Genomic DNA, 24,968 nt, shown 5'->3' with positions numbered 1-24,968 from the left:
TAGAGACCGATGAGCACGTGAAGACATTTTGAGCTTGATTGAGGGGAACGCGAGAAAAATCAGAGCGACCTTGTGGCGATGTTAGAGGCGAGGGACATGGCGTGACTGAGCCCAGCGTGAGCCCTCGCCGCAACAAACCGCAGGAGCGCACAAGGCCATCGAGCACTGTCTCATCTACAGCGTTTGAACTTCCGAGACAGGAAGTCGGAAGGACATGCGACTGATTCGGCACGGAGAAGGGACAAGAACAGATCTGGACAGTCACAGTCATGGAAATTAGACCCGGTGGGTCTAAATTGGGGCCACTGGCATTGAGAAGCAATCTCAACCGTGGACAAACTTATTACAATACGGCCCGTTTTCCCTTCTCTCTTCTATTGCCATATCAGGGATGAAGCGGCTGTGAATAATCATCATTCAGAGTCTAGGGTATGTATGACTGGAAAAAAGAAGAAGTGAAAAAGAAGAAAGGTTCATCCGCTTGATGCAAACTCCCGTAGTGATACCATGCCAAACCCCACAATTAGTCATCGGGGAAGTACTCCTTGATGTTAGACACAAACGTGCACGTCTTGCGGTCGAACCGCTTGAAAAACTTCCCGGCCATCTGCATCAGGGCGTCGGGGATGAGCCTCGGGTCGCGCACGATCTCGATCCTGTCCTGCGCGACGACGTGGCGGTCGTGATCATGCTTGCTGTCATAATGGGGTTTGTCAGTCAGCTGTCCACGACAGTGGGCTGCAATGATCAGAACTCACAGGCAGGTGTAGAAAGTCTTCTTTCGGAGCCGTTGCCTGACCGTGTCGCTATCCGTCCCGGAGTCCCCCATGTCGTCCATGGCCTCCTCGAACGACATGTTGTGCGGCATAGGCAGTGACTGGGTGCCTCTCTCGCCCCATCCGTTGATGATACCAACGTAGCCATATCTCTTGTGCCGGAACACCTGCCCGACCGAGTACCACACGTTCTGATGGATCTCCTGGGTGTATCGCCGGTTGACTGTTGGCTGCCTGTTGTCCATGTTGCGGATAATCCCGAGCATCTCGGGGACGTTCTCCCACGTGAACCTGATGCGCGGCTGGACAGACTGCGTATAGATGGTGTACAGTGGTAGTATGTACTCCTCAACCATCCAGCCGTCCTCTGGGAACTGCTGCGCGAGCTGGTTGAGGAACTGGTCGAGCGTGCTGTCCCACTGGAAGTTGCTCACGGGGGTCATCAGCAGGTTGGCCCACCGCGCCGCGTACGCAGCGCTTTCCACAGTCAGCTTGGAAGCGGGACGGCCGTATAATGCCGCCAAGTCTTCCTGTCTCGTGGTCCAAAATGTGCCGAACGTCGCCGCCAGACTCCTAGAGACCCGCTGCACCATCACGGGAACAGGCGCGGCGACCAGGAAGGCCTCCCTGCCGTTGATCCAGTCTAGCTCCACCAGTCGCGACCGCAAGTCGTCGAACTGTATCTCCTCGCTCGAACCGTATGGATCCAGGAACATCCTGTCCACATCCTTGACGGGGGCAGACGATGCCTTCCCGTTGAGATCCTGCCCGGCTGGTGCCAAAACCATGGCATGCACATGGCTTGGGAAGGCGCAGCATACCGCGCGCAGGCCGACCCTCTCAGCCAGGGAGGCGTAGATCGCAGCAGATATGATGGGGAGGGAGGGGTGTCTGTCATCATGTAGGGCGTGCCCGATGAGGCAGTTCCGCAGGTTGCGATAGTTCTCGTCAGGCTCGTCCATGCCGACCAGGTTCCTGTTGCGGACCCATTTCAGCAGGGCGAGCGCCTTGTCGCGTGCGCAGAGCTTCTTGGGGTTTTGTTGCTCCTCGAGGAAGGTGGCGGCTAGTCGGTCGAGCTCGGCGCACGTGTCGTCGATGTCGTCGTCCTCTCCGCGAACAAAGAACATGTCGAAGGCGGCGAGGGCGCGGTCGAGGCCCTGGGCGGCCAGGGGTGCGCGCTGGTACTGGGACCACTCGTGGACTGCGATGCTCCGGTGTATACTGGCCAGGGCCGTGTTCGCATAGTATCGCCGGGCGAGGACGTCGGCGGCGGAGTCGTCGATCTGGGCCTGCCTCACGAGAAAGTCTTTCGCATCGTAGCCGAACTTGCATATCTGGCCGATCTTCTGCAGCCGGCCGACCTTGGTTGAGATGACATCGTCAAGCAGCTGAGCTACTTCCAGGTTCCGCCTCTTGCGCTTCGTCCAGAGCTTCTTCCAGGCAGTCTGCGAGGCCCTCAGGGAGAGCTTGCCGTCGAGATTCTGCGAGTGGTCCCAGTAGCGGAAGGAGGCCAGGCAGTAGTACCTCCACAGAAGTGCCTCGTTGGTGAGACGATTGAACCTCGTGGAGACCAGCTGTATGTTTGCGCAGCAGTCCTCGGGGGAGACGTAGTGGAGGATGTGGCGGATGATTTCGTCGGGGACGCTGTCGAGGGTTGCCATCGCAATTCTCCCAGAGCGGAGCCAAAGATGTATTTCCCCGGTCTGGACCGCCTAGTCGCGAGTGGAGAAGGGGATCGGAAGCTGCGGTTTGGGGGATCACCCCATATTTGAAAGGTTGCGACAATAAAGAAGGGCTGATTTGATGTTTTTTTTTTTTTCGCTCTGGTGTCGAGGCCAATCGCAATTGTAGTTCAAATCACCAATAGTTGCCGCTGGTTGCGGCTAGGTCGAGCGATTCAATGTCGTCAGTACCTGACTCGACAGGGGTCCGGTGGGACTTTTCGCGCCCGATACCGAAGCCGACAAGACAGAAGGTGTCCACTGTCTCCGACCTTGGAACAAGCCTGGAAGCCTGGGGGCGTTGTTGGGGGGGGGGCGAAGGGTCCGGGGACCCCCTCCTTGGTGCTGATTATCCGCTGCGACTTGGCAGCCAAAGCAGGCATTTGAGCCGCGGGGGCGGCTGGCCGTTTCGTTTGGCCGTCTTGGTGCAGTAGTCCAATTGCAAGGCCTTCCTCCTTCGATCTGCGCTTTCCCAGCTGCTTGTGGCACAGCAGGCTGCCGGGCTAGCTGTACCGTACGAATGAAGGACCATGCAGCCGGCGTCCAAGTGCTACGGGGCTGGTCGATAGCCTGGTCATCATAATCTGGGATCAGAGATCCGGATTCTCTCATCAAAAATATTCATTCATTCATCCCACCGTATATTGTTGTGCTGTGCGCTGCCCACCAGCACAGTCTGTCTGCTTGTATATCTTCGTTGATGTTGTGGTTCCACTTGACCCGGCTTTCTTGGTTCCCTGTGCACAATTGCCTCACACCAATGCCCATGCACATGCTCTCGCTATAACGGTAGCGGTAGCACCATGGGTCTCATTCTGATGCGCCTGCTGGCCGTTGGCACTCTGCTCAACGCATGGCTCGTCTCTTCCGCCCTGATCGGCGACAGCAACAATAAGCTTGACTGGCAGACATGGGGTCCCTACAGACCAAATTTATACTTTGGTGTCCGGCCACAAATACCCAAGACTCTTCTCATGGGGCTCATCTGGGCAGGCGGGGATGACCGCATCCGACTTGTTGATAGTATGTGACCCCCAACAAACCACACTGGCCATCAAGTACGCAGTGCTCACATCATGTTACACAGCATTACGGGACACTTGTGAGCAGGAGGACGGGGTGAGAGGATATGGCTGGACAACCTATGACCCACGGATCGGTGGCTCTCAGCTCATCCACGACCAGGAGCTTCAGATCGATCTCACTACTGAATTCGTCAAGAGCGAAGATGGCCAGGGCTGGTCCGTCAGAGTCACCGGCACCCCGCGGCCAGGTGCTCCTGCCCCCACCAAGACAACCCTCATCTTCCATGTTGCCCTCGAAGGCATGGCTGGCTCAACAAGCAAGGGCAAGAGCCTTTACTGCGAACATCTGAACAAGGGGACTGGTCACTCGCTGGCGTTCGGCGCGTCTTGTCATGGCCAGGATCCAAAGCTGGGGCCTTTTGACCTCGTCATCAGCACGGACAGCAGGGAGAACATCATCCACCGTACCGCTGTCAAGAGCACCGATGTTCCCGAGGACAGAATTTGGCAGGCTAAATGTAAGTGGGCCAGCCAGCAAAGGGGACTTGGAAGCGCATACTAATCAGGAGCCCGCACAGCTGTCTTCACTGATCTACTCAAGAACGACGACTCAGATGACGACAGGAAGGTTGTGCCATCCAGCAATACAGGCGACGGCAACATGCACTTTGTGCACTACAATTTCATTGGCGCCTTCTCAGCAACGTTCAACTACCGCAACTCTCGTAGGTAAATTGTGGAAGACACTGGATGCATTCATGCTGACCGATTCCGCTAGCAAACGTCACGAGACTGGACGAGCTGCGCAAGTCGTTCCCTTCACAAGTGGACAAGGTGTTCCCCCGGTCTTCTGTTTTCCATGAAGACAAGTACGCAGTCTTCGCTCAGGGACTACTGTCAAACCTCTTGGGTGGCCTGGGTTTCTTCCACGGGGACAGCAAGGTTGCCGCGAAGGAACCAGAGTTTGAGGAGACAGACCCCGATTTCTGGATGAAAGAAAAAGCGGCTATGGGCCGTGCCTCGGTCACCACAACAGAACCGTCATCACTCCTCTCGTTTACACCCTCGAGATCTGTTTTCCCAAGGGGTTTCCTCTGGGACGAGGGCTTCCACCTGCTGCCCGTCATCGAATGGGACCTCGACCTGGCCGTCTCCGTGGTCAGGAGCTGGTTCAAGCAGATGAACGCTGAGGGATGGATCGCCCGCGAACAGATACTTGGGCCCGAAGCACGCAATAAGGTGCCACCTCAGTTCCAGACACAGTATCTCCACCATGCTAATCCTCCCACAATGCTGGCGCTGGTCCTGCCCGCTATCCTCAAGAAAGTGACGAGACCGTCCAGCTACTTTGGCCATCCGTCGAAATATCTCGCCAGCGACGAGGCAGGAAAGGCTCTGATCAAAGAGCTGTATCCCCTCTTCGACCGGCATTTCTCGTGGTTCCGCCGCACGCAAGCCGGCGACCTGAACGCCTGGCCTCGGCCCGACAACCACGTAATGGTCGAGAGTTACCGCTGGCGTGGCAGGACCCCAAAGCACACGCTGACGAGCGGGCTCGACGACTATCCCAGGGCGAACCCACCCCACCCAGGCGAGCTGCACGTCGATGCGCTCGCGTGGGTCGGTGCGTCGTCGCGCGCTCTGATGCAGGCGGCACAGGCACTCGGCGACAAGAACGCTGCGGATGTCCACCGGGAACAGATGGAGGCGGTGCAGCACAACATGGACGTGCTGCACTGGAACGAGAATGAGAACGCCTACTGTGACGCAACGATCGTGGGACACGATGACAGTGCGCAGTTCCAACATGTGTGCCACCAGGGCTATGTCTCACTGTTTCCGCTGCTCATGGGGCTCATGAAGGCAGACCACCCGCACCTCCCGGCGGTGCTGGACCTGTTGTCAGATCCCCATAAGCTGTACTCGCGGCAAGGCCTGCGAAGCCTCAGCTCTGAGGACCACGGCTACAGGAAAGACGAGGATTACTGGCGTGGGGCGGTCTGGATGAACATCAACGTGCTGGCCGTCCAGCGCTTGAGAGCCGTTGGCCTCGAGGGCCACCAGAGGCCCCCGACAGCTGTGCAGGAGCGGGCCCTGACCCTCGGGGCTGAACTCAGGGACCGAGTTGTCAAGACGGTGTACAGGAACTACCAGCAAACTGGGTTCGCCTGGGAGCAGTACGACGACAAGACTGGCAAGGGGCGGCATAGCAGGGCGTTCACCGGCTGGACGGCGTGCATAATTATGTTGATGGGCCTGGAGTTCACGAGAGGGCAAGCGGTGGAAGACATCATTGAACAAGCGTTCGAGGACCTAAGCCGGGACATGGGCGTATCGACGAGCACGCCCTTCATCTTTCTGGCAGTTGTGCTGTTTGTTGTGTTGTTCAGACGAAAGGTGATGGGCGTGATTGCATCCGTTGTGGAGTGCTGGCAAGCACGGACGGGGGGCAGGGGGGCTAGAGGCCGGTATGAGACCGTTGAGCTGAACGGCCGCAAGCCGTGAGGCACTGTATAGATCTGTATAGTATTTTCTTGGATTCTGAGTCGATAAAATGTTATAGAAAGGGTCATATTGGTCTTTTGGACAGTCCGCCTCGCTTCTTCCTGAGAACATGTCAGGCGCACACCCAGGCAATCACCGACCGAGGTACCTGCGTGCATCGCAGGAGGCACAGTAGCACTGTACTACAGTAGGACCCTGACCCCTGGCACTTGGGCCTTGGGCTTGGAATGAATTGAGTGGAGGGGTCGATCTTCGCGGGGCAGAACCTTCAATTCCTACCGTCTGGCCAGGTGCAATGTGCTGCAGTTGAAATTGGAGACACGCACCATTTTCGAAACTGCAACGCCCACCTTACATTTACGACCTCGACGTGTGAGTCACCGGGAAGACAAGCCCATGCCCAGCACTGCCCTCGCTGACTCCCTCACTTACCTAGTATCACAGGTATAACAAGTGAGGCGGAAGGCATTCGTGCACCGTTCAAAGTCCCACAACTCTTCGAACCCGCCCGCCGTACAGTCACAGGCTTGAACCACCAACGACGCGACCATGGCGGACGCCGCAGCACCACCACCGAAGCAGAAGGCTCCCAAGAAGGAGAAGAAGGCTGCCGCTCCCAAGGCCGAGGACTCGGGTCCCTTGGAGATGCAGCCTCCTCCCTCCTTCTTGCAGGACAGGCTCGACCTCTTCGACCGCCTCAAGGCCAAGCAGGACGAGCAGGCCGCCAAGCAGCCCCGCGAGCCCATCAAGATCACCATGCCCGACGGAAAGGTCATTGACGGCACATCCTGGGAGACCACACCCGGCGAGATCGCCAAGGGCATCTCCAACTCTCTGTACAAGCGCACCGTGGTCGCGAGGCTAGATAAGAACGACGAGAAACTGTGGGACCTCGACCGCCCGCTCGAGGCCAGCTGCGCCCTCGAGCTCCTGGATTTCGACCACCCCGTCGGCAAGACCGTCTTCTGGCACAGCTCAGCCCACGTGCTAGGCGAGGCCTGCGAGAGGCGATTCGGGTGCTCGCTGTGCATAGGACCCCCTATCGACACGGGCTTCTACTACGAGATGGCCCTCCCCGACGGCGCGGCCGTCCAGAACTCGGACTGGAAGCCGCTTGAGACGATCGTGAGCAAGATCGCCAAGGAGAAGCAGAAGTTTGAGCGCCTGGTCATGTCCAAGGAGGAGCTCTTGGAGATGTTCAAATACAACAAGTACAAGGTACGGACTCTCGACCGTTGTGTCGCACGCGCAGTTGAGGCTAATTGTAAATTTTCTAGCAACACATCATCAAGGACAAGATTGCCGACGGAACGTTCACCACTGTATATAGGAATGGACCGCTTATCGATCTCTGCCGAGGACCCCACGTGCCCGACACTGGAAGGATAGAAGCCTTCTCTATCCTCAAGAACTCGGCCAGTTACTTCTTGGGCAACCAAGAGAACGACTCCCTCCAGCGTGTTTACGGTGTCAGTTTCCCTGACAAGAAGAAGATGGCCGAGCACAAGAAGCTGCTTGAGGAGGCCGCCAAGAGAGACCACCGGAAGATTGGAAGGGACCAGGAACTGTTCTTCTTCGACGGTGTCAGCCCTGGATCGGCATTCTGGCTGCCCCATGGTGCCCGTATATTCAACAAGATTGTCGAGTTTTTGAAGGAGCAGTACTGGAAGAGAGACTATGACGAGGTCATCACCCCCAACATGTACAACGCGGACCTGTGGAAGCAGTCCGGCCACTGGGCGCACTACAAGGACGATATGTTCATCCAGAAGGTGGACAAGGAGGAGTTTGGCCTAAAGCCAATGAACTGCCCGGCTCACTGTCTGATGTTCGACAACCGCGAACGCTCACACAGGGAGCTACCTCTACGTCTCGCGGACTTCGGTGTCCTGCACCGAAATGAGGCGTCCGGAGCGCTGTCCGGTCTGACACGTGTGCGGAGATTCCAGCAGGACGACGCGCACATCTTCTGCCGGCAGGACCAGATCAAGCAGGAAATGGACGACTGTTTCGACTTCCTGAAGGAATTCTACGGACTGCTGGGCATGTCTTTCAAACTGAAGCTCTCCACAAGGCCAGAAGACTACATGGGCGAGATCGCCACCTGGGACAAGGCAGAGGCAGCCCTCAAGGAAGCGCTGGACGACTTTACCCAAAAGATCGGAGCCTCGTGGGAGCTGAACCCCGGCGATGGTGCCTTCTACGGGCCCAAGATCGACATCAAGGTCGTCGACAGCCTGGGCAGAGAATGGCAGTGCGCCACGGCCCAGCTGGACTTTGTTCAGCCCGAGAACTTCTCGCTCGAGTACATGACGGCCGAGGGCGTCAACGCCACTGCCAAGGCAAAGGAGGAGAAGGAGAAGGAGGCCCCGAAGGCGGCGCCGACGCCAGCGGCGGCGGAGGAGAACGCCGACAAGGAGGTCAAGAGGGCGACCAAGAAGCCGCTGAGCCCCGGGTGCGCGCGGCCAGTGATCATCCACCGCGCCATGGCCGGGTCGGTGGAGCGGTTCGCGGCGATCCTGTGCGAGCACTACGGCGGCAAGTGGCCGCTATGGCTGTCGCCGCGGCAGATCATGGTGATCCCGGTGGGCAAGGGCTTCTACGGGTACGCCGAGGAGGTGCGGAAGCTGTTCAAGACGCGCATGCGCATGTACGTCGACGTCGACACGAGCGGCGAGACGCTGCCCAAGAAGATCCGCCGCGCCCAGCTCGCGCAGTACAACTTCGTCCTCGTCGTCGGCGACGAGGAGATGCGCAACCGCCAGGTCAACATCCGCTACCGCGACGACACCGACACCCAGTCGCGCGGCACGCCCGTGGGGCTCGACGAGGCCGCCGAGAAGATCGGCAAGCTCAGGGACGAGCGCGCCACTTACAACCCGTTCCCCGCGGCCAAGGAGCTACCCGTGCAGACCAAGAAGGAGGGGGAGTAAGCGGTAGATGTGGGAGTCGCGACGCACGAGGAGTTAAGAAGATAAAAACATGAGAAAATTGAATAGAGAATTTTTCAATTGGGGCCCATCTTTGCCTCGGGCCATATTTATTTGTTGTTTTCTGAACCCTCGTTTCTCCCACCATGCTAGCAAAAAGGTATCATCAACAAGTTGCCCGTTTAGAAACAATCCATATAGATAGAATTCTCCGTTCTGGCCCCAATCGACGCATGACTCCGTACAGTGCTACCGCGGGAGAGAGAAGAAAAAGAAAAAAGCAGCGTCAATATCAGGCCTGAAAACCCTCACACGGCCAGGAGTAATAGCAGCAGCAGCAGCAGCCCATCTGTCGTTTTCAAACACGCCAGGCCAGCCCCAAAGTCGGCGCAAATCGTCCCGATGTCTTACGGCTTGGGGACGTGAATGGTCTTGCTGGTCATGAGGCAGCCGTGCAGCATGAAGACGGCGACGACGGGGTGGACGGCGAAGGGGGTGTCGGCGAACCACAGGCCGCCGGGGATGGCGTCGTGGACCCAGCCCTGCGAGACCCAGTAGGCCATGACGGCGTCGAGCCCGAGGCTGGTGGGGATGGGCGTGCCCTCGAAGTAGTGCGCCTTGCCCGAGGCGTCCTTGGGGATCGCCGTCGCCGTGACGTTGAAGCGCGCCAGCCGCGTCAGGCCGCACAGCACGAAGAAGGCCAGGCACACGTGGTCGAGCGTCGTGCGCATGCCGATCGAGAAGGCGACCACGGCCGGGGCGAGGCCGAAGGAGATCTGTAGGAGGGGAGAAGTAACCTGTCAGCGGCCTTTTTTTACGGGGGGTGGGATGGTTGGGTGGGTAGGTGTATATGTAGTTATATGTGTATATAAATATCCCAGAGTGGAAACGTACCAGGTCCGCCAGACTGTCGAGCTCCTGGCCCATCATGCTGCTCTTCTTCCTCCAGCGCGCGACCTTGCCGTCCATAAAGTCGAAGAACAAGCCGAAGGGCAGGAAGGCGAGGGCGGCGTAGATGTTGCCGCGCGAATAGTCGTCCTGGAGGCAGTATCGCAGGGAGGAGAAGACGGACATGATGCCGCAGAAGCCTGAGAAAGAGGAATCTAGGTCAGCTGGTGCTGGATGCGTCACAGCGGGCTTGGGCACCTCGTACCATTCATCTCCGTGATCAGGTCTGCCAGGTGCATGGCCCGGATCAGGGAGAAGTGGCCCGTCTCGGATGAGAGGAGGTCCTTCTGCTTGTCATAAGCTGGGGTCGCGGGGGCGAAGATGTCAGCGCTTCGTTTCTGCTTTGTCTGCCTAGGTGGGGAGAGGGATGCTGGGGACAGGAACGTACACGACACTTGCCCGGCCTTTTGGGCACCGCCGTTGGTGGCGGCGGACGAGGTTCTCTTTGACATGGCGGCGGCGCTTGTGGTGGGCGATGCAGTCGGTGTGCGAAGAGGCAGGGAGTGCTCTTACGGTGTGGAGTGAAGACTCTGCCGGGCAGCTTTGTTTTTGTTGTGTGAAATGGATGGAGGAGAGAATTATCAAGCAGGTTCGAGGGTTGGGAGGTGTCCTAAGGTGGTGGCGCGGTGGTGGTACTGGAGTGGTTTGTGCAGATATTATCGCGCTGCACGGCGGTTGAGGTTGAGTGGGCACCGGGCAGCAGAGTAGAGCAGCCAAGTGCGGTTGAAGCTTTTCTTGGCCTGCGAGGGCGCCAATGCCGTCATTTCGTATGCTGGCCGCCCTGTTTCGGGCCTAGATCGTCACCCACCCACCAGAGAGGGGCCCCGCCCAGGGTCCAGCCTCCCCTGCCTGAAGTCACAGCTTGCAGCTCCAGACCTTCCAGACCTTAGCTGCAGTGCCGTCGCACTAACAACTCAACACCACGTCACAGAGACGTATACTACCGCACGTTGTCTCGCTGCTGCCCTGGGTATGCAAGCAACATTGCCAGCAACATGAGCAATGTCGCACGAGCCGGACGTCCGATTCCTATGATGGCGCCTCTGCCAGCACTAAGCTCACTCAAAGAGAAAAACAAAGGATGGCCAACGTCAACTCCTGAGGGCCGTCATTGGTGGCCACAACTCATCTGTGTGAAATCCTACCACCTTTTTTAAACTAAATATATACACATCAGAAAATCTATGTTTATACCTATGTCAATGTTACGCCAGCCAGTACATCAGAGCGAGTACCTGAACCCGGGATTGTCCAGCTCAGTCTCGTCGTGCATTCCCCTCTCGATCGCCGCCCGGTCGTCGGTGTGCCCTGCCGCGTCTCTCGCCTTGTTGACCCGCCACATGTAAATGTACAGCACCACCACGGCCAGCAGCTTGATCGTGTACCCGACAAGCATGGCGATATACGCGCTGTGGTATCCAGCTGCGGTAGGAGAACGGTCGGTTAGCCGTGCTGCGCTGTCATTGTCCACTCGCGAGAGTCATCTCTGGAGGATGAGGGCGTATCAACAGCAGCGGGGACTCACGAGCTTCACTGTCTATAAAGGTCTGTGGCCCGATGATGTTGCCAACGCAATAGCCGGTGAACAATATGGCGGCGGTGAGCTGCTTCTTGGTGCTGCCCGCGATGTTGGACGATATCATCGTCAGAGACATGCTGAATCCCAGCCCTTGGAAGTAGCACAGCCAGAGTGCCACCAGGCGTCCCCACTACACAACAAACACCATGGTCAGTACTCACTATTCATGTCTACCGTCCTTCGCAGAGGGTTGGCGGGGATCTCACCTTGTTGTTATCCGGCAGGCCGACCAGCAAGGCCGCCCCGATGATACAGATGGTGTTGGCCACGATCATGGTGATGCACCGGCTCTGCGGCCACTTGGTGCATACCCAGCCGCCAATGATGAGCGCCAGGAACTGGACCGCACCGCCGGGGATCTGCAGGTACTGCGAGCCGAGGGTGTCGAATCCGAAGCTGTTGATGATGATGCTGGTAAAGCTGGTGATGGCGGCGTTGGGCACCTGCGCAGCGACAGCAAGCACAAACAAGATCCACGTCTTTGGGTCCTCGATGCACTGTACGGCCTGGTACTTGCGGAAGTGGCGGTTCTTGACACCCTGTCTGTTGCGCGCGACGCGGTCGACGGCAATAGCCTTCTCGCGCTCGTCGAGGAACCTGGCCATCGACGGGAGGTCCGGCAGCACGATCAGGCTGACGAAGCCCCAGAAGACGCTGAGCGAGCCGAAGATGATGAAGACATACATCCAGCGCGCGATGCCCGTCGTGATATGACCCACCGCGTAGCCGATGAGGCCGCCGAACATGGTCGCGATGCCGTTGGTGCAGTAGTACGCCTCAAGCCGCAGCGGCTGCTCCTCGGACGTGTACCAGATGCTCATGATTAGCACGAAGGCCGGGTTGATGGCCGCCTCGAAGAACCCCAGCAGGAACCGGTTCGTTGCGATGCCGGCGAAAGACGTGCACGCCGGCGTCGTCATCAGGATCGCTCCCCATAGCACGGTAATGATGCTGACGAACTTGCCGATAGGGAAGGCCTGGAGCGCGAACGACGACGGGAACTGCGCGACGAGGTAGCCAAAGTAGAATATCGATCCTGTGGAGGGAGGTGTGTGAGTATGTACAGCAATGAATCAGTCGGCGGACGGGAGAGACGAACCTAGCCACGAGTAATCCTGCCCGTGCAAGTCTGTCCCCTTCTTAAGACCATATACGCTGGCAAAGTTCAGGGAATCTATCCGGGAAAGAGAAGTGTCAGCATGCACCCTCAAAGGCTAAGAGTCCGCACAAAAGGGGCCTTTTTCCTCGTCCCGAAAACTCACTCTTGTCGAGGTACTGTAGCATATATGTGATGAACAGCACAGGCACCACCCTCCAGTCGATTTTTCGCACCACGCGCTTCGCCTCGGCCGGGTCGACCTGAAGGTCCTCGGTCGCCTTGAACACCTGGTAGCTGTCGTCGAGCGACTCGTCCGAGCTGGACTCGACGCCGTGGTCCACGGACGCCGACCCCATCGTGCCCGCCTCCGCCGCGGGCGCGGAGGAGACGACCTCCCCGTCCTTCTCTATCCTGAGATCCTTGGCGGAGGACATCTCGGGAATCGGTCTTTCTCAGGTGTGGTATTTGAATAATAAAACAAAATGAAACAAATAAATACCAAGAGTGACCAAGAGATGCGGCTCAAGCTAGAATAAGCTAGACGTCCCAAGTAGCCGGTTCGCAGGGTGTCGATTCGCATCAACGTTGCGCTAGGTCAGGCTGTCTTGGCTTACTTATTATATTCTACCAAGCCATCGGTCCAGGGGTAGACGAGAAACAAGAGAGATAAAAAAGCTTTCGCACAGGCCAACCAGGGGGGAGACGTAATACACCGAGATATCACTGCTAGCCCGCGAGCACGCAATGCGGGTCATGAGGGGAGCTCTTCAGGGAAACTCGTTCCCTGGCGGGTCTCGGGGCGAGAACTCTCATGCATGGGGAGGAGAAGCGCACATGGTGGGCGGGTAGGGATAGTAGCAAGGGGAGGGGGGAGGAGAGGAGCCAGTGTTACCATGGGGGTAGTGATGAGTGGGTGGGCGAGAAGAAAGTCGACGACTTCCGAGAGAGTTCACCACATATCTCCCTCCTTCCCCCACCAGGACTGAGCAGCGAGTGCCGGGGCGGCGTGGGGTGGGATGGGATGTGGGAATAGGACCCAGCCAGCCTGCAGGCATTTCATTATCACGCTGCTTGCAGTGCAGATGGGACATCTTCCGGATGGGTAATAGTGAACAAGTTTTGGGTGCTGCACCCGAGCGTGCTCTTCCATGACGAGATCCGCGGCCAAAGCACGTCAACGGTCGGGTGGCCAACCAGAACGGACCGGGAGTCCCAATCACGCCAGCCCCCGGGGCGGGGAACGGCAGTCATTAGCAGGGCCGAGGTTTTAGTCAGAGAATCAATTCGACTTTGGGGTTGCTCGGAAAAGCTGGTATGCAATGCTTGATACACTGGATACATAACAAGTCTATGCAGTACGCATAGGCGGTTACAGACTACCCAATGCGGGTGCCCACATCTCGGCCGAGTCCTGTCCCGTCTGGCGTCGGATCCGAAGCAGAAACAGAAGGCTGAGCACAAAGGCGATTGACACATCAAGAATCACGGAAGAGATATGTGAGTTGATTCATGTATTGTATACTATCTCATCCGTCTGTCCGTCGCCCCTCAATCTGTGTGGCGCAGAGGACGACGCATGTGTTGCGACCAACGTGATTATCCTCAAAATCCGAGAATCGGAAAATGCCATGCCCTGCCCTGCCCGCCAACCAACCGACCGACCGGAACAGGTGTTCACATATTCAATACAAATGCACAAACCAACACGCCATACCTCGCCCGCCTCCAGAAGAGATCAAGCTATAAAATAAAAGCATGCAGTTCCGCACCTCTACTTGTGCTGAACGCATTGAAGCCACATGGTCTGAGGAGACCTGTCATGTCCAAGTCCATGGCGCGGGTATTGGGTGATTTTGAAGGAGAGAACAACGCCAGCCTCGGCATTGACCGAGGTTCCATGCTGATTAGCAATTAAAAAATTGTACGAACTGTTGCCTCTTGCCAGAATGTTGTCGTGTACCACCGTCTGTAAATGCAGTTTCGTCAAGGTATTGCCCCGGCCGCTCGTGGCAAAGGGCGTGGTCGCTTTGACCAATATGTGCGTGCGTACCCGTGTCGTCTCTCAGATGCCGGGTCACCGTTCTTTGGGACTATATGTGTCCCATACAGAGCCATCTGCCTGTCTGGCAGTCTCGCTGCTTATTACTTCCGGATAATGACACCAAAGCCATCAATCCACTGGGCGCATGATCCCCACACGCCGCAGATGTTGTATCCGTAAGGAGGAATGAGCGTGTGCCTTAGAACGGTGATGTTAGTTCATCTTTCCTGGACCAGCAGATGAGCTTTTTGGTTTCACTCACATGTCTCCTCCATGGGCGTTTCCAAAAAATGGTGAACGGTTGCCCAGACTCGTCAGAACCTGGATGCCATCGACCCAGAAACCGGATCGGATGTGGAAGCCTGAAATGTACTCGCCCTTACGAATATCTTTACATTCCGATGTTAACGCGTGCTCAAGTCTCCCAGCGCGAGGGTGTTGAGCAGGGATCCTGAACTTACCGAGATCGAACACCCCGACTTGCACGTTGCCACCAACCTTTCCAAAGACTTGCCTTGAATCATCATCATAGATGAACTCCACGCCATCCAATGCAGCGCCATGGTAAAACACAATTCGACTGAGCACCCTCTCCTGCTTTGTGGCGCTCGTAAACACAAATTCAATCGGCTGAGTTCCGTCCATCTGGCTCATCCCGAACTTCTTGCTACGGTATGCCGTCCATCCCGTCACAGGGTTGCCGACGGTCAGCTTACTCTCCTTGCCGCATAGGACCCGCACGTCCTCGATCTCCAGATCGCCGCCGCTCTGGGACTTCACGGCCAGCCTTATCTTGCCCTTGCGCTTGTTCTCGGGGAGGCGTTTCCGAAGGTCTTCTTCGGTAACCACGAGTTGTCGCTTTATTTGTTCACCTTCAGTGGGGCATTCCATCCACGTTGTGCACAAGTCATCTCCGTCGCCGTAGATCTCAATAAAGGATATGCCGGATGGCGCTGTTATCGCCACCTTGCCGTCCTCCATAGGCCAGGCTTGCACGGAGTCGTCGGGGTGTCGCGGCGGGTCGTTAGGGAGCGAGAAGCACGGATGGCCCCGGAAGCGTAGAAGGTCAAGGCGATGCCATGTGCACTCGTCTGCCTGGGCGACAGATCCGCCCTTGGATTTTGTTCGGGTGCAATAAGCCTCGTGGGTCACAAACGACCGGTGCAGGTAGACGTAATCTCGGAGCATCACACCATTGGCTTGGTGTGGGCAGCCGAAAAGGTGGCCCGTCTCGTGCAGATGCGCACCAATTCCAATATTGGCGTTCTCCCAGGAGCTGCCAGCCTCATTGCAGTCGTTGGCGACGAACTTCGTGTCTGTGGGGGTGCAGTCGGTGAAAGCGGGGACGACCTCCTCCAGCATCGTTGGGTAGCTGTGCAGACTGTGCGATCCAAAGATGGCCAACTTCAAGTCTCCGCTGGAGCTACCAAGCGCAGCATGGCCCCGGATGATCTTCTCCTTAGGGTCCCATTGGCTGTCCAAGAACATGCAAGAAACATACTGCTGTTGTCCTGGCTTCAGGTTGAAGTACTTCCTTACAGCCTCAGCTGCGATCGGGAATAGCCCGCCCTGGTCCGCAGCGTTCTGATTTTGCTGCGCAATGTTCATGTCCCGGATCTCAGCCAGCGTCTTATTCATCCGGATAACGTGGATTCGAGCCTCGTTGCGCATGCGCCCGGTTTCGTGGTCTCTGGCGCAAGTCGTGCCCTGTGTCCACTCCTCTTCAAACCTGAAAGTGCGGCGACCAAACTTGTTGCGGAACATCTGCTCAGCCGTGTATGCCTGCCATAAATAAGCAGCCATGCGGAACTTCCGGGTAGCTACCTCCAAATTGTTCCCTTCTCGCTCGGCCCGTGCCGGCGGTGCATCGAAAGTACCTGGCGAGTCCTTTGCCAGTAGTATAGCCAACTGCAATGGCGGAGAATTGGACACAGGCATCACATTGACGGTGAGTTGCGTAGAGTGGATCGGGTTTGTTGTATTGCTGTGCGGAAGTTTGGGACTTGCAAAGTCGAAGCGCAGCCTGTTCAGACCTGACTGCAGATAGACCAGTGCCTTGAATTGACAGTCGTGCACCGGCCAAGAGACTGCTGGGTAGTCGTCGTCTATTCGCGAAACTGTGACCTCACCATCGATGGACCGCCCGCCCGGCCCAGGTACGACGCCCGTGATGATAAGAACTTTCTGAGAGACCTATAGAAGTTGACAACATTAGCCAAATACCGCAAGATCGAAAGCGCAAAGTGGAGTATCTTTTGCGTAACGAAGCAGCCCCAATTGCGGCTCAGAAAGCCATCAACTGTCCGACAGACCCTACCATGAATGCTGGAGTTCTGCAACGCGTCAAAAAGAAGTACTGGAAGTGCCGGAACTCACCCATGCTCCATGTCTAACATTATCAATCTGGGGCGCGTAAGGCGACACAGGCAGTTGTGGGTACGGTCCCCGTCCTCCCATCGACGGCGATCCCAGGCCCGTCATGCCCGACACGCTATTCCGGTTGGACCCATTGGTAGCCGACCGCAGTGGTGGTCGGAACTGGGGAATCGGAGGGACTGGTGGGGTCAATAAGTCGCCATGGAGCTTCTCTCTAGAGAGCTGATGGTTCAGGGAGGGATCCGACTGGCCTGCCACGGACGGTGCAATCGAAGGAGGTGTCAATGAGCCGGTCGTGGGGGTCTGGCCGTTGCTTGCATCACTCGAAGTATCGTTGGCATCTGTGGCGGACTTCTCGGTCTTGAAGCTGGCCTTTGATCGTCGTCTGATAGACTTGAGGGTCAACAGGCTCGGTGCCATAACGGCTGGGGCAGGCTCAAGGCGAATTTGCCGCGAGGCGGATCAGCGCAAGGGTCGGCGAGAAGAATCGGGCCCTATGTTTGTTTGCTTGATTGTACGCAGGATACGTCGGAATTGGTTTTATGCGATCGCCCAACTGCTTTCTCGTTGGGATAAGGCAAGCTATGAATTGCCCAGGATGGCGGCGTACAGGTTCGGGAGGGCCGGCCAAAAGAGTGAGGTGAGCGGGATTGTCGTGGGACTAGGCAAGGTCCAACATGTGAGGATGGTCGAAAAGAGGGGGGTTGTTGCTAGGAGGCAAAGAAAGTGTGGCCTCCCACCATGGAAAAGAAAGCTCGTGAAAATCAAGGGGGGCGTGGAATAGATACGCAATGAGCTCAGGTCCCAGTTGAATTGGCCGGAAGTGCAGGGTTGGCAGGGTGGGCAGAGTGGGCTGGCCAGGATTCCTTGCTTGAGATGCCGTAGAGTTGCGACGGATGTGGATGTCGACGTTGTGGCTGGACTGCTTTTAATAAACGGATTCGTCTGAGGCGATTGGGCGGGAAAAAAGGCAGTGCAGGGAAGGAGGAACCAGTGGGATGGATGGGCGACGGACGGGCTTCAGGTTCCCACTCTGCACGAGCTCAGCGTGGATCAGTGGTATCTCGCTGAAGAGGGTGGATTGCTCTTTGATGACGTCGGGCCGTTTCGAAATTTCGGCGATATTGGGACAACGAACGCTCGCAAGGCCAAAGGAAGCCAAACAGAAGGGCGCTATGGGCCAACGGAAATAGTCCGGCGCAGAAGCACAGAAGGGGCCAGGTTCTAAGATGGAAAGAGGATGGGGGGCTGGGCTTGGGACCCGGCCGAGCACTGATTGCAGTCCGTCCGGCCCTGCTGGTCTTGATTGCCTGGGAAGATACGGTCAGGGGTTGTCCGGATGATCTTGATTCAGAGAAAGGAGGCTGATTGACTGACTGACTGATAGCAAGTCTCGGATTGGTCTTGAAAACGAGAGAGAGAGGCTGGAGGAAGCAGGAGCCGCAGGAGGGAATGAGGTAAATCGACAGACAGGCAGACAAGCATACAGACAGACGGTGAGGATGCGATGCGAAGCGGCGATGCAGTGCCGCTGAGCTGACGTTGGACCAAAACAAACAGGACGAGGTAAGGGCCAGCCAGCAGTGCAGGTCGGTTGGGTGCAGTTGGACGGTGGTTTACAACATCTGATCACCACCAGTCGTCCTCTCCTGAATTTCAAGGTTCTTTCAGACTGCAATTGTGAAGAGCACAAGATGGGTTGACTTGCGCTGGTGGATGATTGCTTGATCGGTGGGGTGAAGCGAATGCTTGCTGACTGGACGGGACGGCACAAGACGGACAGATAGACGGACACAGACCAGTGCAGCAAATGGTGGTCTCTTGTCTCCTATCAGGGAAAGTGGGAAGCAGTTCCAAGTTTCCGTGTGCACGCGCGGACAGACTTGACTTGATGTGACTTCGACTTGACCGGGCCAGGCAAGAACAGGCCAGATCAGACCGGGGGAGGGAAGAGGAGGATGGCAGGCCGCATTCCAGGGAGATTAGAGATGGAAATATGTTTCAAGCCTTGAGAGCAGCACCGAGCAGCACCGAGCAGCACCGAGTCCCATCAATACGAAAGCTTGACCTGATATCGCCCACGTGTGCAGCCTGCAGTCTGTTGGCTGTTGAGTTGTTGAAGCAGAAAGCAGCCTCTGACAGCTCGTGTAATGCCCGGCCGATGCTGTGCCACGGTGACGAAGACAGGGGTGGCCGAGCCCTGGCCGCTCGTCTGTTTCCTGACTGACCCCTGCCGTTTCTCAAGCTTGACACTCAATTGACATGCCGATGGGGCCTGTTTCAGCATCCCAAGCTGTGTCTATGTCTGCACAGCACCGCGCCCTGAACACGGCATGCATGGGATGGAAACATTTTTCTGTGAACGACTCAGCTCTTGACTCCCTCCAATCTACCGTGCAACGTGCAGCGGCCAGACGCCAGGCCTCGGCTCGTGGAGAGGTGGACGACTCGCTCGAGAACGAAGGAGAGTCGTCCCGTCTCAGTGGAACCGGAACCCAAAGGGCAGCGACAAGCTGCCCGCTACCGAGTTACCCCCCTCTGCGCCTGCCGTTGCGCCATCGGCCGTGTATCTCTTAGCGCGGCCAGGTCGTCAGTGCGCCCCAGGCTCGGTGGGGAGCTATCAGCAGCTTGGGCGAGTTGGGCGTTTTGAACGAAACCGATGAATGCATGCAGACAGAATACGAGAAGCCAACCTGCCGAGTCTCCGTGTGGACTATAGCAGTGTGCAACCCAGGCAATGCCAGCTGACCCACCTTTACAAGTTTACTGTTACTATAGTATGTGCTTCTCAATTCCTCCGGAGCCCTTAATATAAGAGAAGAACCACGGCACAAGCAGCCTCCCACGAGTCACCTCGGCATTGCCCGGCCTATCCTCCCCGTGCAGGCGTACCGTTGGCCTGGATGCAGCATGCTGTGGGCGCCCGGTCCGTGACCACCGAGTGGAATCTCTACGTGAGATCTTGTAAGTCGTGGGGATATTACCGCAGTCACACAACATCCCCTGACCATCGAGTGTATCACAGCTTGGATGCAAGCCTCTGCAGTCTAGCGGACATGGCCAGATCGGCGTCGGCTCGTTCCCCCCCAACTTGGGCTGGCTCGGCCAAGCTGGCTCGGCCCACCAGATCCGATCCTCCCACGCCCGCCCTGCCTCGCTTGGCCTGATCTGCACATGATGAGGACGTTGCATCTCGCCAGACAAGCAACGCGGCCGCACCGAGGGAGGCCTGGCTCAATATAGGTGAACCATCTCGTCGACGTCCTCGGTTTTGTCGAAAGAGCACTGAGACAACGCTGCACCATTGCACACATGGACCGTGTCTTTCACCAAGCAATAGGTGTCGGTCTTATTGCCGTCATTTCCCCGTCAGCACAGGCTCGGCCGGACCCGTTCTGATGCAGGTCGAACTTGGTGCACACTCCACATGCCACCACCTGGACGGAGGCTGTGGGATCTATTCGGGGTGATGTGCGTTGCTACCAACGGTGCGACTCTCGACCCATCCTTCCCATACGAGGTGATCGCTGGCCGACATCTCAATCCACTTGGGATGATGCATCCGCGAACCTGCTCTGCGAACATGCTGGTTAGAGCCTCAATACTTAATCGCAACATGTAATAGGCAGGCGGGCACACGATGTACTGCCCGTATTTGGGATGCTTAATGAACTATGGTATTGTAGAGATATAACATAGCAGAAATATAGCATTGCGCGGACTACTCAAAGAAGACGAGGAAAGCCTCCGATATCTCGATCGAGGGATCCACAGCGCGGAGTAATCTGGGATCCCCAGGCCCGCTCGACACAGGGGAGCTTGAGAATCTAAAAGGACTGGCCAATGTGAGTGTCGCAAGGGGGTTGCGTAGCTTGGAATTCCACGAAGCGCCCGAGGACCGACCTGGCCAGTCACTCTTCGCTGGCGGGTGGCAGGGGGTTTAATTGAAAGTCACATCGCACCAGCGTTTGCCAATAGTTTTGGACCGGCTTTCTGGGAAATGCCATGCATATATGTGCAGCTACGGATATGACAGAAGTAGGCGCCAGCCATGAGCCAGATGTCACCATCAGAGACACGAAAAGCTTCGCGGGTCCACCCATCTACTGTGCATCCGTCTGTCCTGGCTGTTGCTGAAACAGCAACATCGAGTGTCAGGCAACCCGACAGCTGCCGACCGGACCGTCACAGCGTCACGAATGCGCAGCTGGATCCCGCCCGGAAGCAATTGAATCCATTACCGTACAAGATGCTTGCGGCTGATGGCGATGATCGATCAAACCGTTGGCAGTCTCGCCCTGGCTGGCTGTCCAACATGCTCAGTGTTCATTGACTCAAGAGCCGAGCCTTGCATTCCAGGTTTTGTTGTGGGGTTGTTGGCCTCGAGTCTGTCTTAACCAGTGAAGATCTGCGAGCGCATTCAATCCATTTAACAAGGCCGGAACAATAGAATAACACATGTAATTAGATACAGAGCAGAGGATGGTAGCTGGAGCTTGCCAGAACTGATTGGAAACATCGGAAACCGGAAGGCTCTCGACGCATCTGGGCACGGTGAACGGTGCAGCAAGATGCCTGTGCCCCTTGGCTCTACCTTTGTGTTGGTGTCGAGTCGGCCCAAACAGGAAGACTAGCGAGCAGGGATGAGTGGATCACGCACTCGCACCGGGCTGCTCTAGCTGCAGCTGCGCCGCAGGGCAAAGATTAATAAGTGTCGAGCAAGCAACTCCCGTCTTCCTCCTGGATCTCCTGGCCTGTCTGGGGGAATTGACGCTTCTGCTGGTGCCAATCGCCGGCCATGCAAGCACTACCAGGCATGGCGGTCGGACCACACTAACCAGAGTTAGTTGGTGAACTGATACCTCAGCCTGGTTTCGTCCCCCAACTGCCCAGGTGCACCTGGGCAACTGGAACGGAATGCCTGGGCGCCAGCAGCACCAGCTCACCTTCCTGGCCTTCCTGGCCCTCTCCTCCTCGTGCTCCTCTCACTCAGCCCGTCGACTCCCTGCTGATACGGCATAATCCTCATTCCGGGCTCTGTGGTTTTTCTTTCCCATCCTTGGCCCATCGTGATTCTCCTTTCACCATCTCTGGTGCGAAGCGTCTACCCAGCCCTGTCCCCGACCCAAGCCAAGGTCTTGCCTCGGAGGGGCGGACGCTCGAGTTGCAAAAGTGCAGCGGCAGTACCGTGCAGCGACAGTACATCAACCACTAGGCGCCCGGCCATTTTTACCGAGCCGTCGTCTCATTGGCACCACCAAGAAACTTCTTACCCCGATTCCCACTTCTCGACCTGGTCTTTGGCTGAGAACAACCCACTTTGACGACCATCAGACCAGCCTCCCTCAAACATCATGTCGAGATCGATAAGCATGTCATCGGCGTCGACCCAGCAGCCCGAGGCTGTGGCCGACAAGGTCCTCAAGAGAACCGAGGTGGGCAAGGTAAGTCTCTGCTGCCGCTGCCGCCAGCGGCGTTCTCCACGGCCTTTCTTGTCTCCGGGAGCCCTCCATCCCTTCGTTTGTCAACCTGGGCATGGGCATCTCGTGTCCAAGCATCAGTAGCCGCTGACCATGGGCCCATCCTCCCTCGCAGATGGCCCGCCAGCTCCAGAGCCGCCTGGCACTGGCACAATTCAAGGCCAAGCGAGGCTGGGAAGACCTGTCACTGGACGTTATCGAGCCCAAGATCGAGGAAGAGCTTCGCCAGCGAAAGGCTGCCATCCGCCGCAGACGCATTGCCGACGGCGAAATCCTATCCGACTCCTCGTCCAGTGCATCCGACCTGCCATACCCCACAAGAGCCCTGATGAGCTCTCCGCTAAAAGCACCCTTGTTCTCTGATGCCATCGGCTCCAGCAACGGCAGTACCGGCCACCGCAAACGCACATACATCTCCAGCTTCGACGTCGATGTCAACCTGTCCTCCAGTCCCACCAAGCGTTACAGAGTCTCCCCCACAGCCCACAAGTCCTTCTCAAACCACGTATCGTGGAGTGACAACCACCAGCTTGCAAAATCGTCGCCCATCAAGCAACGCCGCCAAACACACTTCAAAACCTCGACTGGCCCCGACGTGTCCTTCTTCCAGTCATCGACGGATCTCGGCCGCAGCCTTGCTTCACCCAACTTCACCGCCCCCGACGAGGATGATGAAGACCTCCTACCTGCCCATTCCTTCCAAGTTAATGGCTCGAGGTCATCCCCGCCCAGTACACCCCCAATGCGCAACCGGCGCCTCCCCCCGAACAATTCTGTTGGGAAGGACGGGCCGAACTTTGAGTCAAGAGACGAAGGTGCACAGCTGCTACTATACATGAAGTCGTCACCGACTCCGGCCAATCTGCCCCCCAGGAGTCAGATGGAGCCACCGTCCACGCCGCCCCCGAAGCATCTTGGCTTCACGCCACAGGCCATGTCGACGCCCAACCTGAACAATCCTTTGTTCCCCCACACGCCAGGCCAGGGCTTTGACTTTGCCGATTACCTCACCTTCACGCCCAGTCCGGCGCAGAAGACCTGGAAGACTCCCAACGGCATTGGATCGGCCAGGACTCCCCGAACCGTGGCGAGGAGACGGCTCGGAGCTTTTGACCAGCCATGATCGGAGCCTCTGGGCTTCGGGCATTTAGGATCTCTCGTATTGTCCTCTTCTACGACTCCTCCACCAAATACCTGCCGCTATAGCGGCCGTCCCCTTTCCTATGTACATGATACCTGGGCTCCAACAAAGCCCCCCGGAACCCAACCCAGGGCCACGAAAATACCTGCAAGCCCTCCGTCATCCATGTTTCTTTCCGACCTGCCCCCAGAATTGAGTAATTATTTCCGGCCCGGATGCAACCAACCTGTCTTCTCGTCGCAAGAAGATCCGACGAGCAGCACGACATCAGCTGATTGCACGGACACGGCTTCCACCGATCATGCCCCTGTCATATCACGCGTTTTTTTGAAATTGTACGAATCTGCATTTAGGATGGATGGAAAGAAAGAAAGAATTGAACGAATCGACGACGCCAATTTGGACCAGTCAGAAAAACATTGGAATGGTGGTCTTGTCTGAGCGCGACAGAGGTGGTTGCATCGGAGGGGTGGTGGTGGAAGGAGGTGTGGAAGAAGGGGGTGGTAGGTTTCACGGTCTGCCCCTCATCGAAGATGGGAAGCTGTTGGAGAGCCAGCCCCGAGGGAGACGCGCACCGCGACTTTACGCGAGCAGCTCGCGGCTGGTACCTTGCATCTGGCCAATGAGCGACTGCGTGTCCCTCCGGGTGGAGAACGGGATGACGTCAGCAGTGAGCCGAGGCGAAGACCCCCCATCGGAGTTTGCTTAGGTACCCACATTTGCGAATGACTAAGTTGAGCTTTGAGCTTTTGAAGCTTCTGTTGCGTATACTGTGATGTTTTGGGTGTCCATGGTGCCTGTCCTATTCGATGAGCTGTGCTGCGCGTGGTCTTCAGACTGGAGCATCGGTTTCGGCCAGTATGAGTGCAATTCCGGGAGCCTATTGCGGCCCAGGCAGGTCATGTAAAACACGACGTCACGTCTCCTAGTCCTCCGTTCCTCCATCTTTGCGACCGTGCTGATGCACCTTGGGAGACATTAGAGACAGAGCTTATTGAATTTTGTCACCGTGGTTCAATATGGTTCCTGTCAGAGCATCATTGAATATAATACACTGGATTCAGATATGCGGCTCCTCTGGCTTCACCTGTTGCGACTCCGAGAAACGCTGTTACGTTGTCTGAATGCGATGTCTTTACACCTTTCCAGGGAAACTCAGTCTATTCTCCGTTTGGCATATTAATATCTATTGCGCCCTGCTCCAAGAAAAAAGAAAAAAAACACCAGACCCAGGACTGTGGCCCGATCTTCACGCCCCGTCCCCCGGTCAATGGGATCTCTCCACGGCCAAACAGTCGCCCCGGCATAGCCGCACAGCTGTGCTCCCCTCGGTCCCAATCAGCAGCG

The 24,968-nt window shown here is 57.0% G+C and overlaps 7 protein-coding genes across 7 annotated transcripts; 3 read left to right on the top strand and 4 right to left on the bottom strand.

The window, feature by feature from the left end:
• Window positions 1–523: 523 nt before the first annotated feature.
• INS49_013720 (uncharacterized protein) lies at window positions 524–2,437 on the bottom strand (the record flags this gene model as incomplete). The annotated part of the gene is made up of 2 exons (XM_043174415.1): window positions 524–695; window positions 759–2,437. The coding sequence occupies 2 exons, from the start codon at window positions 2,435–2,437 to the stop codon at window positions 524–526; spliced, it is 1,851 nt and encodes a 616-aa protein (XP_043021360.1).
• Window positions 2,438–3,300: 863 nt separating this feature from the next.
• On the top strand, window positions 3,301–6,027 carry INS49_013719 (uncharacterized protein; the record flags this gene model as incomplete). Its single annotated transcript, XM_043174414.1, has 4 exons — window positions 3,301–3,520; window positions 3,585–4,040; window positions 4,101–4,251; window positions 4,314–6,027. 4 exons carry the CDS (start codon window positions 3,301–3,303, stop codon window positions 6,025–6,027), a joined length of 2,541 nt encoding a protein of 846 aa, XP_043021359.1.
• Window positions 6,028–6,576: 549 nt separating this feature from the next.
• Window positions 6,577–8,960, top strand: INS49_013718 (uncharacterized protein; the record flags this gene model as incomplete). Its single annotated transcript, XM_043174413.1, has 2 exons — window positions 6,577–7,245; window positions 7,305–8,960. The coding sequence occupies 2 exons, from the start codon at window positions 6,577–6,579 to the stop codon at window positions 8,958–8,960; spliced, it is 2,325 nt and encodes a 774-aa protein (XP_043021358.1).
• Window positions 8,961–9,364: 404 nt separating this feature from the next.
• INS49_013717 (uncharacterized protein) lies at window positions 9,365–10,357 on the bottom strand (the record flags this gene model as incomplete). The annotated part of the gene is made up of 4 exons (XM_043174412.1): window positions 9,365–9,733; window positions 9,852–10,045; window positions 10,111–10,206; window positions 10,294–10,357. The coding sequence occupies 4 exons, from the start codon at window positions 10,355–10,357 to the stop codon at window positions 9,365–9,367; spliced, it is 723 nt and encodes a 240-aa protein (XP_043021357.1).
• Window positions 10,358–11,127: 770 nt separating this feature from the next.
• Window positions 11,128–13,017, bottom strand: INS49_013716 (uncharacterized protein; the record flags this gene model as incomplete). The annotated part of the gene is made up of 5 exons (XM_043174411.1): window positions 11,128–11,327; window positions 11,431–11,614; window positions 11,691–12,520; window positions 12,584–12,658; window positions 12,747–13,017. The coding sequence occupies 5 exons, from the start codon at window positions 13,015–13,017 to the stop codon at window positions 11,128–11,130; spliced, it is 1,560 nt and encodes a 519-aa protein (XP_043021356.1).
• A 1,708-nt stretch (window positions 13,018–14,725) lies between these two features.
• Window positions 14,726–17,420, bottom strand: INS49_013715 (uncharacterized protein; the record flags this gene model as incomplete). Its single annotated transcript, XM_043174410.1, has 4 exons — window positions 14,726–14,822; window positions 14,887–15,013; window positions 15,086–16,817; window positions 17,001–17,420. 4 exons carry the CDS (start codon window positions 17,418–17,420, stop codon window positions 14,726–14,728), a joined length of 2,376 nt encoding a protein of 791 aa, XP_043021355.1.
• Window positions 17,421–22,354: 4,934 nt separating this feature from the next.
• Window positions 22,355–23,603, top strand: INS49_013714 (uncharacterized protein; the record flags this gene model as incomplete). The annotated part of the gene is made up of 2 exons (XM_043174409.1): window positions 22,355–22,444; window positions 22,596–23,603. The coding sequence occupies 2 exons, from the start codon at window positions 22,355–22,357 to the stop codon at window positions 23,601–23,603; spliced, it is 1,098 nt and encodes a 365-aa protein (XP_043021354.1).
• Window positions 23,604–24,968: the final 1,365 nt, after the last annotated feature.

The sequence above is a fragment of the Diaporthe citri genome (assembly GCF_014595645.1).
Source record: "Diaporthe citri strain NFHF-8-4 chromosome Unknown scaffold_7, whole genome shotgun sequence".
In the NCBI taxonomy this organism is placed as follows: domain Eukaryota; kingdom Fungi; phylum Ascomycota; class Sordariomycetes; order Diaporthales; family Diaporthaceae; genus Diaporthe; species Diaporthe citri.
Note: the sequence above shows the minus strand (reverse complement) of the source record. Positions and strands in the feature narration are given on the sequence as shown.